Raw genomic sequence first — 18,015 nt, 5'->3', positions numbered from 1 at the left:
TAATGGTTGGTTCAAGTCTCCCTCTAATATGGTTTTACTGTCTATTTCTTCCTTCAGTTCTCCTAGTTTCTCCATTAGAAATTTGGGTGCTATATTATTTGGTGCATACATGTTGATTAGTGATATTTCCTCATTATCTAAAGTCCCTGTTAACAGAATATAATTACCTTCCCTATCCCTTTTGATCAGGTCTATTTGTGCTTTGGCTTTGTCAGATATCATGATTGCAACTCCTGCCTTCTTTCTATCAGTTGAGGCCCAAAAGGTCTTACTCCAACCTTTAATTCTAACCTTGTGAGTGTCAACCCACCTCATATGTGTTTCTTGAAGACAACAAATTGTAGGGTTTTGGGTTCTAATCCAATCTCCTATTTGTCTGCGTTTTATGGGTGAGTTCATCCCATTCACGTTCAAAGTTATGATTGTCATTTGTGGATTCGCTGGCATTTTGATATCTTCCCCTAGTTCTGACCTTTCTTCTTTAGCTATCTCCTTTTGAACCAGTGATTTACTTTAGGTCAGTCCCCCTAGTCCCCTCCCTTAAGATGCTTCCCTTTCTAGCCCCTCCCTTTTTATACTCCCTCCCCCTCCCCCTCCTTAATTTTCTTTTCTTTCTTGCCCTAATGGATAAGATAGAATTCAGGATCCCACTGGATCTAGATGTTCTTCCCTCTCAGATTTGATTTCACTGAGAGTAAGGTTTAAGTAATTCCACTTTACGCTCTCTTCATCTCCTTCTCATATGAGAGATCTTCCCCTCCCCTTCCCATGTGTATCTTTGTATGGGAAAGATTATTCTATTGAGTCTCCCCCCATTTCTTGATGTAGATCTTAGTATTTTCTATGTTTGCCCCCCTCCCTTTTCCTTTCTTTGCCCCCCCCCCTTTCACCAAATTTTCTTGATGCCCCAATCTTTCCCTATGCATGATTCTTCTAACTACTATTATGGTGCATACAGTTTTTGAGAGTTACAGAATACATTTTCCCCACATATTAATATATATATATATATATATATATATAATTTGATGTAAATGTAGTCCTTATAGAAGAGAGTTTGACTTAAAGAAAAAGATAAGATTTATCTCCTTTTCCCTTTCTTTCATATTTTCCTTTTCATGTTTCTCTTGCTTTCTGTTCTTGGATATCAAATTTTCCACAGAGCTCTGATCTTTTCTTTGCAAAAACTTGCAAATCTTCTATTTTGTTGAATGCCCATACTTTCCCCTGGAAGTATATAGTCAGTTTTGCTAGGTAGTTGATTCTTGGTTGGAGACCCAGCTCTCTTGCCTTTCTAAATATCCTGTTGTGTGCTTTGAGGTCTCAGTGTGTTAGCCGCTAAGTCGTGTGTGATCCTTATGGGAGCCCCCTTATATCTGAAGCTCCTCTTCTTGGCTTCTTGTAGGATTTTCTCCTTTTCTTGGAAGCTCTTGAATTTGGCAATTACATTCCTGGGGGTTGTCTTTTGGGGATTTAGTATAGAGGGTGTTCTATGAACCCTTTCTATTTCTATTTTTCCCCCTTGCTCCAGAACGTGGGGGCAATATTCTTTTATAATCTCCTGTAGAATAATATCGAGTTTATTATCTCTGGTTTTTCTGGGAGACCGATAATTTGGAGGTTTTCTCTTCTCCCTCTGTTTTCCAGACCTGTGACCGTCTCAGTGATTTATTTTGTTTTCTTCTAATTCATTAATTTTTTGGGTTTGCTTTATTGATTCTTGCTGTTTTATGATTTCACTTTCTTTGAGTTGCTTAATTCTGGTTGTTAGGGACTGGTTTTGCTTTTCAGCTTTGTCTGCCCTTCTATTGGATGCTTCGAGTTCTTTTTCCAATTGAGTATTCTTATCTGTCAGACTGCTGATCTCTTTCTCCCATTTTTCTTTCTAGGTTTCCATCTTTTGGATAAGTTCCAGTTTGAGATCTTCCAAAGCTTGTGGATAGTTTCCATTTTTGGAGGCATGTTCTGATTTTTTTTTTTTGATTTCCTCCTCATTCTCTTCTTTTCCTTGGGTACTTCCACCATAAAAGTTTTCAATAGTCACCTTTTTCCCTTTCTTCCTGGAGGTTTGATTTTGGGCCACGTGAGCCATCCCTTTGGTGGTTTTATTCCCTTTTCCTTTTTGGTCTGGGGTCTGGGTGATATGGGCAGGTTTTCTGTGAATTTAGGTTGCCTCAGACTAGTTCTTCCCAGCCTCTGAGGTTTCTTAGAGCTCTGGGGCCCTGATCACAGCCAAACTGCCCAGATGTTCAGCTGCACCCAGATAATCAGCTTGTGGTCCACCCCTGGTATTTAGCTCTGCCCAGGTGCTCAGCACAACCGCCTCAAGTGCAGCTCCGCGGACCCCCGTGCTCAGCGCTGGGTTCTCCCGTGAAACCACCCTGAGACGTTTTTTTCCTGGCAGTCCACTGATCCCAAGGACCGTGGATTGCCCCACCCCACACACACAGAGATGTTCCCCATTCACTCGCTGTCCGAGTGAGAGCTCAGGTAGCTCACTCTGGTTTGGTGGGGGAGGTGGGGGGGGGGAAGGGCGCCTCAGTTCACATTTCTGTGCAAGCTTTACCTCCTTCTTATTATAGTGTAGAAATGTTCAAACCCCACATACCTTCGCCTCTGTGGGGTACTGGGGAGTCCTGTTCCGCCAAAGGTGATTTTTATGCTCCTTTGATGTAGTCTATTTCTTTTGGTGCCGGGGAGAGGAAGTGTGTGGCATCTAGATTGCAGCCATGATTACCTGGAAGTCTCTCTAATAATTCTTAAACTACCTCTTCTGTACTTATTTTGTATTTCAGCTATTTTTCCAATGACATATTTTGCATTTTCTTCTATTTTTTTCTTCTTTTGATTTCGTTTCTTGATGTCTTATTGAGCCACTAGATTCTGCTTGCCTAATTCTAATTTTTAAAGAATGATTTTCTTGAATGAGCTTTTGTACTTCGTTTTCCATATAACTAATTCTAATTTGTAATTTCTTTGCAATTCTTCTTTTCCTCAGTGAATTTTTGTACCTCTTTTTTTCCAAAGGGTCAATTCTGTCTTTCAAGAAGTTTTTCTCTTCTGTGGAGTTTTGTACATCTTTTTCCACTTGACCAATTTTGCTTTTGAAGTTCTCTGCTTTGAATTTCTGTGCCTCTTTTACTAATTGCCTTCTTCTCTTTTTAAAGATATTAATTTCTTCAGCATTTTTTGTGCTTCCTTTACCAATCTGATAATGCTTTTTTCATGATTTTTCTGTATCATTCTCATTTCTTTTCCCAATTTTCCTTCCATATCTCTTATTTTTAAACCCCCCTTTAATCTCCTCCATTAATTCTTTTTGTACTTTAGAGCAATTCATATTTTCTTTTTTCATGGAGGTTCCAGATTCAGGAAAAGGGTCTAGCAGGGGACATCTAAAAAATTTCTACAGAGAGTAATAATAAAATTGATTTGGTGTTGGTTAAAGAGATTTACCTGTAAAGTACATTAGATATCTAACTGACTGGAACAAATAAATCTAGTAGCCTATTATCTGATAAACACAGAGCTCCTTGGCTACTGGGAGAACGCAATGATCCACAAATACTTTGGAGAAAACTGAAAGTCAGTATCAAAAAATTACTTTTATTTTTGTGCTTTTAATAAAGAATTGAATAATACATATATGGATTTATATTTGTACAAATATATATTATATATGTTCTTTTAAGAATACATATAATTTAAAAATTATTGTAATTTATATGCAAATTATGCCTATAGTATTCCTAACATTGAATTAGCTTTGTAATCCTAGTAAAAATCCAACCTGACCAAAGCATAAACTTTGTGATAATTTACTATGCTCTCTATGAAAATATTTTATTAAAGATATTTGTGTCCATAATCATTAATGACATTAGTACATATTTTTATTTCTCTGTCTTGACATTCCTTGGTTTAAGTATTAATATCATATTGTTATTACAGATAGGTTTTCTTAAGATCACATTTTCTCATTTTTGCTGTCAATATCAGTGATGGCAAACCTATGGCATGGGTGCCAAAGATGGCACATGAGTTCCATACCCCCGCAGTTCCTCACTAGAAAAGCAGACAGATTAGCTCTCTTCTTCCTCTTCATTGGGCCTGCAGACAATTTCTCAGATCCCCCTCCTCTCTGCCCAGCTGCCTATGGAAGCTCATAGGGGGTAAGGTAGGTGACTCATAGGTGGCAGATCTGGATCAAAGCATTTAGGTCTCACCCCTACCCCTCTTCACCTACAAAAAGGATATTTTTTAACTTAATCCACCCCTCCACCCAACAGCCCATTGGGAGTGATTCCTCCTTCCCCTGTTTGGGGTAAGGTGGGAGGGCTAGGGGATGGGAGGATAGCACTCAATCTTTGGGGGGACTGGGCATGGTATTGGAGGGGGGTTGGGCAGGGATAGTGCCTGGCATTCCATCTCTAAAAGGTTTGCCATCACTGGTCTATATAATATTAGGATTAACTGTTCTCTGAAACTCTGATAGGATTTCCTTGTAAATATAACTGATCTCAAGGTTGTTGGGGTTTTTTCCTCTTCCCAACCCCATTCCTCCAATTTGATAATTCATTTGTCACTTATTAAGGTTTCTTTTTCTAAAAGTAGGTTATTTAAATTCTTTTTATTCTACTAATCTGTGCATTTATATTTTCCTAAACATTTATTTCACATGAGTTCATGATTTTATTGGCTTATGGTGGAATAAAATAGTATCCAATATTTTTTCTTATTTCTTTATTCCTTATTAATTCTTTTTATATCTGTGAGACTACTAATTTGATTTTCATTGGCTAAGAATAAATCTAGTTTTCTTTATTAATTCCAGAAGTTTTTTCTTGCTTTTATTTTTATTATTACCTTTTTGATTTTCAGAATTTGCATTTTTGGTTTTTATTTGGATTTTTAATTGATTGATTTTCTCATTTCTGATACTCTTGTCATTTGGTTTTATTTGTTTAAATTTATGCTCTGCTATAAATTTTAGAATTTTCTAATTGTCATTAGCTGTAGATACTTTCTCTTGTTTCTATCATTTTCCCCTCTGATTTACCAATTTTTTAGAATTTCTTTATTTAGTTCCTATTACTTTTAATTACTTTTTCCTTGGATTTTTTATTGAATACCATTTTATTTCATTGCCATCAGAATAGAATGTGTTTGCTATTTCTTTTTTCTGTATTTGTAGTTGAAGTTTTTATGTCTTAATACATTGCCAAATTTTGTTAAAGTGATGCTAAAATCTAATAAATATGTATACCCTTTAAAAAATTCCTATTCAATATTCACTAGGAATCTATTGTATCTAGTGTTTCTACAATTATTTTTTCTTTTTGAGATTAATGTATTTCTGTGCCAAACCACGTATGTATGAGTGTGTACCCATGTGTTTGTTATGTATGGGGGAAAGAGAAAGCTATATACCTTTTCCCACAATCTTTCATTTATATTGGTTTCCACTTCTGTATCCTCACAATTTCCCCCACTTTCTTTACCTTTCCTACCACTTTTTCACTCTCTTTCCTTTCCTTTCCTAAGATCATCAAAACATAACAAAACCTTTATGTCTTATTTAACTACGACTGATTCTTGTCATAGGAACAGCAAGGTCATGCAATGGTTAGATCATGAGGCCTAGAATATGGAAGACCTGATTTTAAATCTGGATGCAGATATTTAATAGTTACATGACTCTGGGAAGATCTCTTCCCTTTTTCTTGTTGTTTTCTAAAATGAGAATTATTTTCTTTCATATTGTTTCATTTATGCCTTTAGTTTCTTTTCTAGTCTTATTACTGATTCCTCTGGTTGTTAATTCTCTCTCTCTTCTAAAATATCATATATATCTTTATCTTTATATCTATCTATCTAATCCCAAGGAAATGTAAATTCCCTGACAATAGGAGTCATTTTTTAATGTCCAGAGCCTACTATAATTTCTTATTAGCTCTTAAAAAAGTGGCAGGAGAAAGCTGAAAATGTGTGTGTGTGTGTGTGTGTGTGTGTGTGTGTGTGTGTGTGTGTGTGTGTGTGTGTGAATATTCATCCACTGGGTGTGTAATGTCTTACAACAATACTTGGTACCATTCTTGCATATTTAAAGTCACTTTACCAGTAATGGTTAAGCCTATGATGAAAATGATCTTCCAAGATAACTGCAATTATATTTCTTATAGAATATTTTCCCTGTGCCTGTATTCCATTGTCCATTGACATAAGGACATGTTTCAAAGGAGACCTAAAATATAACAACCACTTCTTAAAAGACCATGATAAGGGGGCAGCTGAGTAGCTCAGTGGATTGAGAGCCAGGCCTAGGGATGGGAGGTACTGGGTTTAAATCTAGCCTGAGACAATTCCTGGCTGTGTAATCCTCGGTAAGTCTTAAACCTCATTGTCTAGTCCTTACTGCTCTTCTGTCATGGAACCAATACATAATATTGATTCCAAGAGGGAAGGTAAGGGTATTTTTAAAGACTATTCTAAGATCTTTCTAAATCTAGTGGACAATTAGGTGGTAGAATACATTTCTTCCCATAGTAGATCTGATAATATGTGGTACACCTTTTCCTGGTACTTGACCTACTTGTAGCAACTGGCCAGAGGATGAAAATTCTAAATAGGTTTGAGAAGCATCAAGCCCAGACAATAGCACCTGAACCATATCTATGACTATAGGTGTAGCTTATAGATTTTTGCATATAAGTCTATATCTGTGTTATATGACTTTAGGAGAAAATCCTCTCCAGTTCATCACCTTCTGAATGGCTACCCGAACTTCCCTGTTTCTGAGTGTGTAAACCATAGGATTCAATAGAGGAGTGAAGATGGTGTAAGTCACAGTCACCAGTTTGTCCTTGTCAGATGTATGCCTGGATGAGGGCCTCAAGTAGACAAAAGATGCACATCCATAGTGGACTACAACCACTGTGAGGTGGGAAGCACAGGTGGAAAAGGCTTTCTTTTTCCCTTCAGTTGATGGGATCCTCAGGATAGTTCTGATAATGAAGCCATAGGTGATACAGATGAACATCCAAGGTACAACAAGTGCCACAACTCCACCAAAGAATATAATTGCTTCATTGATATAGGGGTCCCCACAGGCAAGACGAATGACAGGTGCAATGTCACAGAAATAGTGATTAATTTTGTTGGAGTTGCAGAAGGGGAGGGTGAAGACCAAAAACGTTCCTATCATTGAAAACAGAAAGCCACTCACACCGCAAGTGGTTGCCATCAACTTGCAGATCCACCAGCTCATGAGGACTGGGTAGCGCAGAGGGTGACAGATGGCAGTGTAGCGGTCATAACCCATCACACCCAACAATAGGCAGTTGGTGGTGGCAAAACCAAGAAAGAAGAACATTTGGACAGCACAACTGGTGAAGGATATTGTCCTGAGCACAGATAAGAGGTTGAGGAGCATCTTGGGTAGGATGACAAAAGTGTAGAATGTCTCAGAGACAGAAAGGACACTCAAGAAAAAGTACATAGGAGTATGGAGGCTGTGCTCCAGGCAGATTGTAGTGATAACAGTGATGTTTCCACTCAGAATGATCAGGTAGAGGCAGAGAATGACACCAAAGAGAACAAACTGCATTTTGTTGAGGTTAGAAAAGCCCAGCAACAGGAATTCAGTGACCATGGTGAAGTTCTCCAAAGGAAGCTGTTTCCAGGGAATGACCTAGAGTGAAGGAAGAAAAAGTCTCATATTCATACACTGAGGAAACGGGGCTTTATTCCTTTTTTATGAATGATCTAGCAATTATTTTTACCCTGGATTTGTTCAATACATATTTTGTTAGAAGGTGAAAGAGGGAAGATTAAAAGAGGTTGACTCAGAGTACAATATAGCATGAATTATTTGAATTATCAGAGGGAAGGATTTTGGTAAATTTGTGGGTCATATTCACAAGAAAATGGCCAAGATTCTGAGAAGTTTTAAGTCAGTCCATCAGAACATTGTTCAAAGCAACCAAGGATATTTCATCTTAAAAGGAGAAGCAGGTTTGCTATTATCTTGCATCTGAGGGTTTAGGCCAACTAGATGGCTCAATGGATAGATGACCAGGCCTAGAGTCAGAAAGACTCATCGTCATGATTTAAAATCTGCCCTCAGACACTTACTAGCTGTGAATTTGGGCAAGGTACATAACTCTGTTTGCCTTAGTTTTCTTATCCATTAAAAGAGGTGGAGAGGACTTCCAGTCAAGATGGCGGCTTAGAGAAAGCTAAATTTCAGATCTCCGGAAAACCCTTCCCGACCGATCTGAAACTATAGGCTCCTAGGGGGCCGAAATTCAAAACGATCAACAGCACAGACCCTGGGAATCCTCCTCCTGGACCTGGACCTGGATCAAAAGTTACGGCCCCCCTCAAAAGCCAGAACCCGAGATCACTCCGACCTAAGGGGTAGGAGCACAGAGTCCAAGGCTCCAGGAAGCCGCAGCCCCGCCCCGCTTAGAGAGCAGGGTCTTCTGAAACAACAGCAACCCTCAGGGCCTTCTATCTGAGTCTCAGTGAAAGTCCCTGCCCTCAGAGCTCCCGGAAGCCGCAGCCCATACCCCCGGCAGAGAGCAGGGTTGTCTGAAACAATAGCAACCCTCAGGGCTGACACAACAGCCTCATGGCCAGCTATTCTGAAGGCAACTTCCGGAAAGCAACCCGACCCAGTCCAGTTGAGCGGGCACCTTAGCAGCAGGGAAGCAGAGAGAACCGGGGGAGAGTGTGGCCCCCTGGTCCGACCCTTCCATTCCTGTTCCAGTGAAAGTCATTGCCCATACTCAATTTAACCCAGGGAAAGCTCATAGAACCAACAATCTGCCCAGGACTAAAGCCTCTGAACCCCAGACAGAGATAAGAAAAGCTAATCGTCCACATTCAGAGATGGCAAACTCCACAGAAGCACAGAAGCCCCAAAATCCCAAGAAAAATAAGAAGAAGGGGGCGACTTTGGACACATTCTATGGAACCAAAATACAAAATATAGAGGAGATAGAAGACGATATGCAAGAAAATGCTTCGAAATCTTCCAAAGGAAATAGAAACTCTCCACAAACACATGAAGAATTTGAATCAGAAATGACCAAAAAGATGGAAGCCTTCTGGGAGGAAAAGTTGGAAATAATGCAAAAGAAATTCACGCATCTACAAAACCGGTGTGATGAAACTGAAAAGGAAAGCCAGGCTTTAAAGGCCAGAATCAGGCAGCTGGAAGACAACGATCATGTAAAAGAGCAAGAATTAATAAAGCAAAGCCAAAATACCAAGAAATTAGAAGAGAACATAAAATATCTCACCAACAAGGTGACAGATCTGGAAAATAGAGGGAGAAGAGATAATTTAAGAATAATTGGACTTCCAGAAAAGCCAGAAATAAACTCCAAACTCGACATTGTGATACAAGATATAATCAAAGAAAATTGCCCAGAGATTCTAGAACGAGGGGGTAATACAGCCACTGACAGAGCTCACAGAACACCTTCTACACTAAACCCCCAAAAGACAACTCCCAGGAATGTAATTGCCAAATTCCAAAGCTCTCAAACAAAAGAAAAAATCCTACAGGAAGCCAGAAAAAGACAATTTAGATATAAAAGAATGCCAATCAGGGTCACACAAGACCTTGCAAGTTCTACTCTGAATGATCATAAGGCATAGAACATGATCTTCAGAAAGGCAAGAGAGCTGGGTCTTCAACCAAGAATCAGCTACCCAGCAAAACTGACTATATACTTCCAAGGGAAAATATGGGCATTCAACAATATAGAAGACTTCCAACTTTTTGCAAAGAAAAGACCAGAGCTCTGTGGAAAGTTTGATACCGAAAAACAAAGAGCAAGGAATACCTGAAAAGGTAAATATTAAGGAAAGGGGAAAAATGTTATCTTCTTTTTTTACTCAAACTCTCTTCTATAAGGACTACATCTCTATCAATCTACGTATACTAACATGTGGGGAAAATGTAATGTATAAATAGGGGGTAAAGAAAGACCAAATAGAATAATCTTTTTCACACAAAGATTCAAATGGGAAGGGGAGGGGAAGAAAACTCCTATAAGAAGGAGAGGAAGAGAGGTTTTTTTACTTAAACCTTAATCTCAGGGAAATCAACTCTGAGAGGGAAAAACATCCAGATCTATTGGGATCTTGAATTCTATCTTACCCAACAAGGGTAGGAAGAAGGGAAAACCAAGGGGGGGAGGGAGAGAGGGAGAACAAAAAGGGAGGGAAAGAGAGGGGGGAGGGGTGGGAACAAAAGGGAGGGACTAAAAAGGGAAACATTAAGGGAGGGGACAAGGGGGACTGATTCAAAGTGAATCACTGGACTAAAAGGTAGAGCCGAAGAAGAAAAGGTTAGAATTAGGGAAGGTTATCAAAATGCCAGGGAGTCCACAAATGACAATCATAACCTTGAACGTGAATGGGTTCCTTCAGGTTCCAGTTCTTTGCCACTACTAAAAGAAGTGCTGCAAATATTCTTGTACATATGCATCCACTTCCTTTTTCTTTGATCTCTTTGGGAGACAGATCTACAAGACATAATTTTAGGGCCTTTTGGGCATGGTTCTACATTGATCTCCAGAATTGTTATATATAAGTTCATAGTTGTACCAAAAGTGTATCAGTGTCTGAATTTTAAGAAACTCATTCTTACTTATTCCAAAAAAACCTCTCAACTTCCAACTACAGCTACTAATTCTCTGCGCTCTGTTGCGTTTTCCTACCTTTCCTACCTTTGTCAAATGTTTTGGCATCTGATATCTAAATCTCCTGCTTATGAAGCTCATGTCATTTTTCTAAGCATGCCCCAGGTAAGAGGTTATTCTCACCTCTATTGACAACCCATTAGTATTTTGTGACATAAGAAAACAACGAACTACCAACTTGTAGATTTCGGTATCTTTTCCTTACTCTAATCACTGATGAAAACATTCATTTAGAACCAACCTAGCATGAATCCCTGGGGAGCCCCACTTTTCCTACTTCTTCCAAAAAAATATTAATGTTTCCTATTTTCAATTTAGATATCTCCCTGTACTTGTCCAAACTTTTTTTCATTCCCTTTAGTGTAATGTTATTTCCTTTGACATAGAATTGTGTCAAATGATTTCCAAAATTTCAAATAAATTATACAGAAAAGATCGTCCTTAAGAATATCTTTATAAACTCCTTCTTAGAATAATAATAGAATTTTCAATTTTTTTCAAGTATGTGATACAGTGGGTAGAGTACTGCACCTTGATTCAGGAAATCATTAATTCAAACCAAGCCTCAAACTCTTAATAGTTGTGTGATCTTGTCCATGTTACTTAACTTCTACTTGCCTCAATTTCCTTGACTGTAAAATGGAAACCATAATAATATCTTTCTCATAATGTTGTTGTGAAGATCAAATGAGATATTTGTAAAGTACTTCACACAGAATCTGACATATGGTAGGTGCTTAATAAATGCTTGTTTCCTTCTCTTCTTCATATGGAACCATGTTGACTTTCCTCAAAGAGATTATGCTTTGGTGTACAATGATCTTATATGGCTCTCAATTTCTGGCATAACATAGTTTACCAAAGTCTATAATTCTCAAAGACTCCACTGAACCTTTGTTTTGAATGAGGGCAAGGAGAAGTCCTAGAGGTTATCTGATGGTGCTACAACAAAATGAATAACCAATGGTTTCACAATTTTGTCCCTACTTCATATTGATATCATCTTGTCCAAGGTATCTGCCCACATCTGCCTGGGGCCTGTTCTGACTTCATAGAAAATTTAGGACTTACAGAAAGATGGTCAAAGCAAATAAGTTAAAGACCTTAGGCTTCACATATGTTATTTAACCATTTCATTCATATTTGACTCTATGTGACCTCTTCTGGGGAATTTCACTGTAATGGTTTGCTATTTTCTTCTTGAGCTTATTTTATAGATGAAGAAATTGAGGCAAATAGGGTTAAGTGACTTGCCCAGGGTCATACAGCTAATGTCTGAGGATGGATTTGAAATCAAGTCTTCCATACTCCACAACCAGCAGTCTATTCACTATTCCACCTAGATGCTCCAGGCCCCATATAATCAGAGCTAAAAGGAAAAAAAAATAATAGAAAAAAATATTGCGGCTAGTGTCACACAGGTAATAAAATGCAGAACTAGGATTTAAATCTAAGACCTCTGACTTCAGATACAACCATCCTTTCTCTGAATAATTCCAGCATCTTCGAAAGCTTTGAGGTTCAGGAGAATGTAAACTAGAAAACAATCTAATTACTATATCCCAATTATTCAAAAAAACTATCCAGAATGTAAAAAAATGAAACAACAAATATACATCTTCCCCTTAACTTCCAAAATTATTTTTATTTAACTATAAATATACCCATGTCAATTTACTTTTAATAAAACACATGGTTGCCTTCAAAGTTAAAGACAATGTCTTCTGTTTGGCATAACCTTCGTAACCTGACCTCTTACTCCCTTTCCAGGCTTCTTAGCCATTGCTTTCCTCCATGCACTCAATGACCAGTTACACGGGCCTCTCTATTTTCTTCAGGAAGAAACAAAATACCACCACCACCACCACCACCACAATAAACCCAGTACTGCCTTAGCCCTGCTTCGCTCTCATCACTAAAATTCACTTCTTCCTTTCCTCCAACTCAGTTCTCCTGACTATCTTTGAGTCAGGTCAAATCCCACCATCTTCAGGAGACCTTTCTAGTCCTGCTCACTGCTAGCACCTTCCCAGCTGAGAATTCCTTTCATCTACTATATATGCACATATATAGTATACTATACATGCATATCTACTATATATACATATAAATACACACACACACATATATATATATATGCAGTTATTCATAAGCTGCCTCCCCCATTAGAATGTGAGCTCTTTGAAGAAAAGGACAATTTTGTTTTGTTTTCATTTTATCTTTATATATTCCCAGCAATTAGTACAGAGTTTAATACAGTAAACATTTGATACATTCTTGACTATAAAAATAAATACAATCCACAGATGCTAACCATTTAACTTCATAGAAATTGAAAATTCAGTTCAGTACAGCCCATCATCAAACTTCAGAATTACATTGATAAAGAAAATCCTTAAAGCCACCAGAAAAAAGAGACTATATACATATATACATGGAGTGCCCAACAGAATGAAATCCAGAAAATGACATAGAACAATTATTCTGTTATTTTACTAAAGTTCCTATTTTTTCTTTTGAAAAATGTAATTATTTAGATTACATCTTGACCTGGGGTTTCCTTGCTCATTTTGTTCACTTGTATATATGTATATATAGTATATATGATGATATATATGTATATTTATATATATATATTTTAAATTTTGTAGGATCATTGATCTCAGTAAGTCTGGGGAATTCCTGTTTTAAGATCATCAACCCACCAGATTCCAATTTTCTCATGGCTTATGGTAAGTCCCAGTGAGCTACTGGGGACTTGGAGGAGTAACTTCAACATAATTACATAGAGAATAAGGGACAGAAACAGGATTTGAACCCACATTTTTCTGAATCCAAACCTAGAATTCTGTTATTCGACCATGTCATTCCCTTGCTTATCAACCTTTAGTAGATCTTTAGTGATGATGATGAAAATAGCTAACATGTATATAATTCATTTAATGTATCAGACACTTTGCTATGTGGTTTACAATACTATTTCATATGATGCTCACAAAAATCCTGTGAGGTAGGCCCTGATTTTAGCTTAGTTCCTCCTGATTCCAGATCCAGAGTCCCATTCACTTTGCCACCTACTTGGTCCTAAGATAAATGAGGGGCACCTTAGCCCATCATTTAATACAATACTTCACAATCAATCTAGAGCCAACTCATTTGTCAAGCCCTATTTATTACACTTCCTTTTATTTAGTCTATATTCTAGTAATACTGGGTTATTCACTTGCTTTCCAGTTCTGTTCTACTCTTCTTGAACTCAGTGCACACACACTCACAACACTCACTCACACACACACACACACACACACACACACACAAATACACACACACAATCACACACTCACATTGCTATCCCCAACCTCAACTAGAATTCTTTCCTATGTCTCTAGCAGTTCAAATTCTCCTCTTCTTTCCAGATTTGATTAGTTCAGGTGCTATTTTCTCCATGAAGTCTTACAATCCCCTGATAGAAATGGAATCTTCACTCTCAGCTGCTTTGAGAACATTGTTAAAATAGTTACTTTAACTTTTCACATGCTAGTTGTATTGGATTTATTTGTATATATCAAGTCAAGTCAACTAGCAGTTAATAAGTGCCAGCTGTGTATCAGAGACTGTTCTAAGGGCTAGGGTTCAAAGAAAGTCCCCAAAAGGCTTTGTTTTCAAGGAACTCAGTCTAATGTGGACAAGAGGGAGATATTAAGCAAACAACCTTTAACAGGATAAATTAAGAGTTGTGGAGTGACTTCAGTGGGAAGGCATATCGCATTTTATGTCTGATAGCACTGAATTAAAAATAAATTTAATCCCTAATGCCCAAATGTACAATACCTTGCAGAAAATAGGTATTTAATAATTGTTTGTTGACTTGAAGTAGAAGAATTTGTACTGTCTCATTTTAATTCTTAGTCATCAGATGGTCACCGTCATTTCTAGTTGCCCTCCTGACCTTTTCATCTCAGTCTTCACTTATAGATCCTCTGGCAGACCACAACCTTTTAACTTAAAGTATCCTTCAAGATTCCTGCTACCTCTTCTCTCCTCCCTCTATGTTACTTTACTTATCACTTTCATCATTTTCCATGGATTTAATTACCATCTGTGTGCTGATAATTCTCCAATCTATATATCCTGCCTCAACTTCTCTCTTGACAATTCCTTATTCATATACTTCGTGTATTTCCTGTTCTCACTTGAACAGTCTTTCTTTTTCCATTATTATACTATGGCTTTATTGGCTTAAGGAACTAGTGAAGAACTGGATCATGACCTTTTAAGTAACTTTTTTTGGAAAGTTGCCTAGTGTTGAAAGCTTAGGTGATTTGCTCAAGATTGCTCAGCTATTTAGTGTCAGAGAGAGGACTTCAAAACAAGATTTCCAGGATCAGAACTCAACTCTTTATCTACTATACTATAGATAAATAGCAATAAAAGAAGCATTCTATATACTATTAATTTGACCTATTCTGATTTTCATTTTTCCCCTTTCCATTGAACATACAAAATGTAGTCCCATTGGTGTGATTTTTTATAAGTTGGCTCAAAAAATTAATCCTTTTACTAGATTCTATTTATTCTGTTGAGGACTAAGAGTAGCATCTGTCTTTGTGAGGTCCTGAATTGATTATTTTAAGTAACAGTCAGATTCTGTATGAAGACTTACTAAAAATCAGGGTGATGTGGTGGCAAGAATGATGTATCTCGAAGGATAATACTTGGATTTGAATTCTAGATGTCCTACTTATTGGCTGGGTGACTTTGGGCAAATCTCTTAACCACTCTCTACCTCAGATTCTCCATTTCACTTCTCTCTTTGATACACAGGGTGAAGATGCCAATCTAAGGTGGAAAGAACCAATGGCCCTCTTTCCTTGTATGCCTGAGGTAAAAATAATAATGTATTTAGGATACTACATGACACATAGCAGGTGTTTAACAATTACTTGTTTCTTTCCTTCCTTCCTTCCTTCCTTCCTTCCATCCTTCCTTCCTTCCTTCCTTCCTTCCTTCCTTCCTTCCATCCTTCCTTCCTTCCTTCCTTCCTTCCTTCCCTCCCTCCCTCCCTCCCTCCCTCCCTCCCTCCCTCCCTCCCTTCCTTCCTTCCTTCCTTCCTTCCTTCCTTCCTTCCTTCTTTTCTTCCTTCCCTCCCTCCCTTCCTCCCTTCCTTCCTTCCTTCCTTCCTTCCTTCCTTCCTTCCTTCCTTCCTTCCTTCCTTCCTTCCTTCCTTCCTTCCTTCCTTCCTTCCTTCCTTCCTTCCTTCCTTCCTTCCTTCCTTCCTTCCCTTCCTTCCCTCCCTCCCTCCCTCCCTCCCTCCCTCCTTCCCTCCTTCCCTCCTTCCCTCCTTCCTTCCTTCTTTCCTTCCTTCCTTCCTTCCTTCCTTCCTTCCTTCCTTCCTTCCTTCCTTCTTCCTTCCTTTCTTCCTTCCTTCCCTTCCTTCCCTCCCTCCCTCCCTCCCTCCCTCCCTCCTTCCTTCCCTCCTTCCTTCCTTCCTTCCTTCCTTCCTTCCTTCCTTCCTTCCTTCCTTCCCTTCCTTCCCTCCCTCCCTCCCTCCCTCCCTCCCTCCTTCCTTCCTTCCTTCCTTCCTTCCTTCCTTCCTTCCTTCCTTCCTTCCTTCCTTCCTTCCTTCCTTCCTTCCTTCCTTCCTTCCTTCCTTCCTTCCTTCCTTCCTTCCTTCCTTCCTTCATCACTTCCATGCACAGGAGAGTATCCCTTCAAGTACATTATAAACTCTCCAAAGATAGGGAATAAATCTTCTATTTATGTTGTTTCTTCTACCATTGCCCCTAATACTGGAAAAATAGAATGCTTAAATTGATATAGTACTTGAAAGATTTTTCAAAGCACTTTCAGTTCTATTCATTAATTGTCATTCTATAAGGTGTTATTTCTCCCAATGTACAGATAAGGAAATTGAGGTCCTAAGAGAGTACAATCCTTCCCTAAGTTAAGGCAACTGGGAATAGGCAGATCTAGTTTGATAACTCTTACTTCTGGGACCACACTTGTTTATTGAGTCACACTGGTGCCACAATGTTCTGTGCAAAAAGAAGGTAACATCCATATTGTGCTGACTGAATGACCAAGAGACTGACTGAAAGACAGGTTGATGAATCAAGTACTACCAAGATTTTTTTCTAACCTTTGGGCTCCCTTACCTCAGTAGTGATCTGGGTCTTCATCTCTGACATTGTCTGTGGTAGATTCATTCCCAGATTTAAACAGGAAAGTGATATCCAATGGCCACAAGTCTTTCTAGATCAAAACAGTCATGTTACAAAATTACTTCAGCATTATTTTCATGAATGTGGTTTTTATTTTTTCAATAACATATTTGATCTCTGAGATCATTTTTTTTGGCATTGAAGTGTGACTATGGTTGAGAGAATTCCTGGGGAAAATGCAGTTCACAGGAACTTGAAAATTCCATTGCCATTCACATGGACCTAGGGAGTCTTACTCAAAGAGATATGTTTTGGAAAGATATTGGAATATCTCATAGGATATGTAGGACTTTCTATGCAGTTATGGATTCCAAGTACCAACTAGCAACAATGAATGCCAACTAGCCATATGCCAAGGACAAGTTGCTTAGTGACTCAAGGGAATTGTCTAAGGCTTTAATTCATAGACCTGTTGTCAATTTGCTTCAATGGTGAGATTCTACCATATTGGAAATTTTCTAAACTCATGCCACTAACACACACTTAATACATACTTAAGGTCTGAAAAACAGATTCGTTCTTTGACTTTGGAGGGCAATGAGAGTCTATGGAGCGATTTTAAAAAGTTTTGGAGAGAAGAGATTGAATTTTAAAAAGGGGACTGAAAGATTTTGTATGATACAGAGGGGCAAGTAAGGTAGAAAGAGACAAAGTTCTCCAGTAGAAAATTTTCAAGGGACTCACAAAGCTAGAAGTAAATAAAAATGGGTTGGAAACTACCTCTCCATGACCATTTCAACATAGTCACATTTGCATTTATTCTAAGCTGATCCTCTACTGTCTTTCTCCCTAAGCCTTATACTCGTTATTTTCCTTTTCCCCATTACCTCATTTCCATTAGCAGCTTGCTTTTTTTCAGGAACTTAACTCATTACCTCCCTATCTACTTAACTTATTATCATCACCCACCTGAAGACTGAAGACAAATAGGCCCTGATTCATGGAAGTGTGGGTCATCCATGAAATAGAAAAAAAACCCACCTTTGAGTCATGAAACAATTTTTTTCTATTTATTAATTGTTGTCAAGTTTCAATGTGAGTTAAAGTCTCTCAAATAATCAACAAACAATATGTTCTAC

At 38.2% G+C, this 18,015-nt stretch overlaps 1 protein-coding gene across 1 annotated transcript; it reads right to left on the bottom strand.

Moving 5' to 3' along the window:
* Positions 1 to 6,724: 6,724 nt before the first annotated feature.
* LOC100033011 (olfactory receptor 10R2-like) lies at positions 6,725 to 16,903 on the bottom strand. The gene is made up of 2 exons (XM_056814638.1): positions 16,871 to 16,903; positions 6,725 to 7,690 (listed from the first exon to the last, which is right to left on the bottom strand). The coding sequence occupies exons 1-2, from the start codon at positions 16,901 to 16,903 to the stop codon at positions 6,725 to 6,727; spliced, it is 999 nt and encodes a 332-aa protein (XP_056670616.1).
* Between the last annotated feature and the right edge of the window lie 1,112 nt (positions 16,904 to 18,015).

The sequence above is a fragment of the Monodelphis domestica genome, chromosome 2 (assembly GCF_027887165.1).
Source record: "Monodelphis domestica isolate mMonDom1 chromosome 2, mMonDom1.pri, whole genome shotgun sequence".
Classification (NCBI taxonomy): Eukaryota; Metazoa; Chordata; class Mammalia; order Didelphimorphia; family Didelphidae; genus Monodelphis; species Monodelphis domestica.
This window is presented reverse-complemented; position numbering and strand designations above follow the sequence as displayed.

Coding starts and splice junctions, on each gene's coding strand:
- LOC100033011 (XM_056814638.1), bottom strand. CDS start 16,903: ATGTCAGAGATGAAGACCCAGATCACTACTGAG. Junction 7,691..16,870: donor AGACCCAGATCACTACTGAG/GTAAGGGAGCCC, acceptor CCTTCACTCTAG/GTCATTCCCTGGAAACAGCT.